The sequence below is a fragment of the Theobroma umbraticum genome, unplaced genomic scaffold, assembly GCF_002168275.2.
Source record: "Theobroma umbraticum cultivar Fairchild unplaced genomic scaffold, ASM216827v3 scaffold_44.0, whole genome shotgun sequence".
Classification (NCBI taxonomy): domain Eukaryota; kingdom Viridiplantae; phylum Streptophyta; class Magnoliopsida; order Malvales; family Malvaceae; genus Theobroma; species Theobroma umbraticum.
The window spans coordinates 8,907,034-8,907,714 of record NW_018397255.1 but is presented as its reverse complement, the minus strand read 5'-3'; the positions used below and the strand labels follow the sequence as shown (position 1 = coordinate 8,907,714).

Sequence of the window (681 nt, the reverse complement as noted above, 5' to 3'; positions counted from 1 at the left end):
CTTCGACATCGGGTAGCATCTCAGGTAATTTTTGTATAAAATAACAATGTCTAACCTTTTTCTATTTTAAAAAATCATACGGGTGGAAATTGGTGGAAGTAATTTTAAATTCTTTTCTTTGGCTTAAGTCTTAAGATCTGAATAGTCATCAGCCTGATATTGATCAAATTTCAATATAGAAATTTAATCTGAGATTATTAGTATTAATTTTGCAATATATATACATATATATGTTTTGTAGTTTTGGAGCTGGGGATTTTGGTGCACTCTGTGATAATAGGGATATCTTTGGGTGCTTCTGAAAGTCCAAAGACTATAAAGCCTTTGGTGGCTGCACTGACCTTTCACCAGTTCTTTGAGGGTATGGGACTTGGTGGATGTATTTCACAGGTAATATATCTTAATGCTACATTTTAAAATTTTAGGAACCTTAGTAAATTTCTACCAAACTTTGTTGTGCATGATTGATGATGTTTTGTTAAAACAATAGTATTTCGTAGTGGTCAAGACCGTCAAACTCATATTTGGTTTTTCTCTCTTTCTGAATAAAGTGAATTGCAGCTTCCATTATCTCATTTTTAGGACAGTATTTATTATTCTAAGTGAAAATCAATTAGTTTGCTGGGAACACTTTCTATTATACTCCTCGTTCGTGTACTTCCTTTGCTGATTCTCTTGCCA

At 32.6% G+C, this 681-nt stretch overlaps 1 protein-coding gene across 1 annotated transcript in view; it reads left to right on the top strand.

The window, feature by feature from the left end:
- The window catches only part of LOC110429153 (zinc transporter 8-like), a 9,905-nt gene that overhangs the window by 7,922 nt on the left and 1,302 nt on the right, over positions 1 to 681 (top strand). Inside the window, 2 exon segments of the mRNA XM_089785755.1 lie at positions 2 to 28; positions 233 to 405. Of these exon segments, the coding sequence (XP_089641881.1) occupies positions 2 to 28; positions 233 to 405 (200 nt within the window).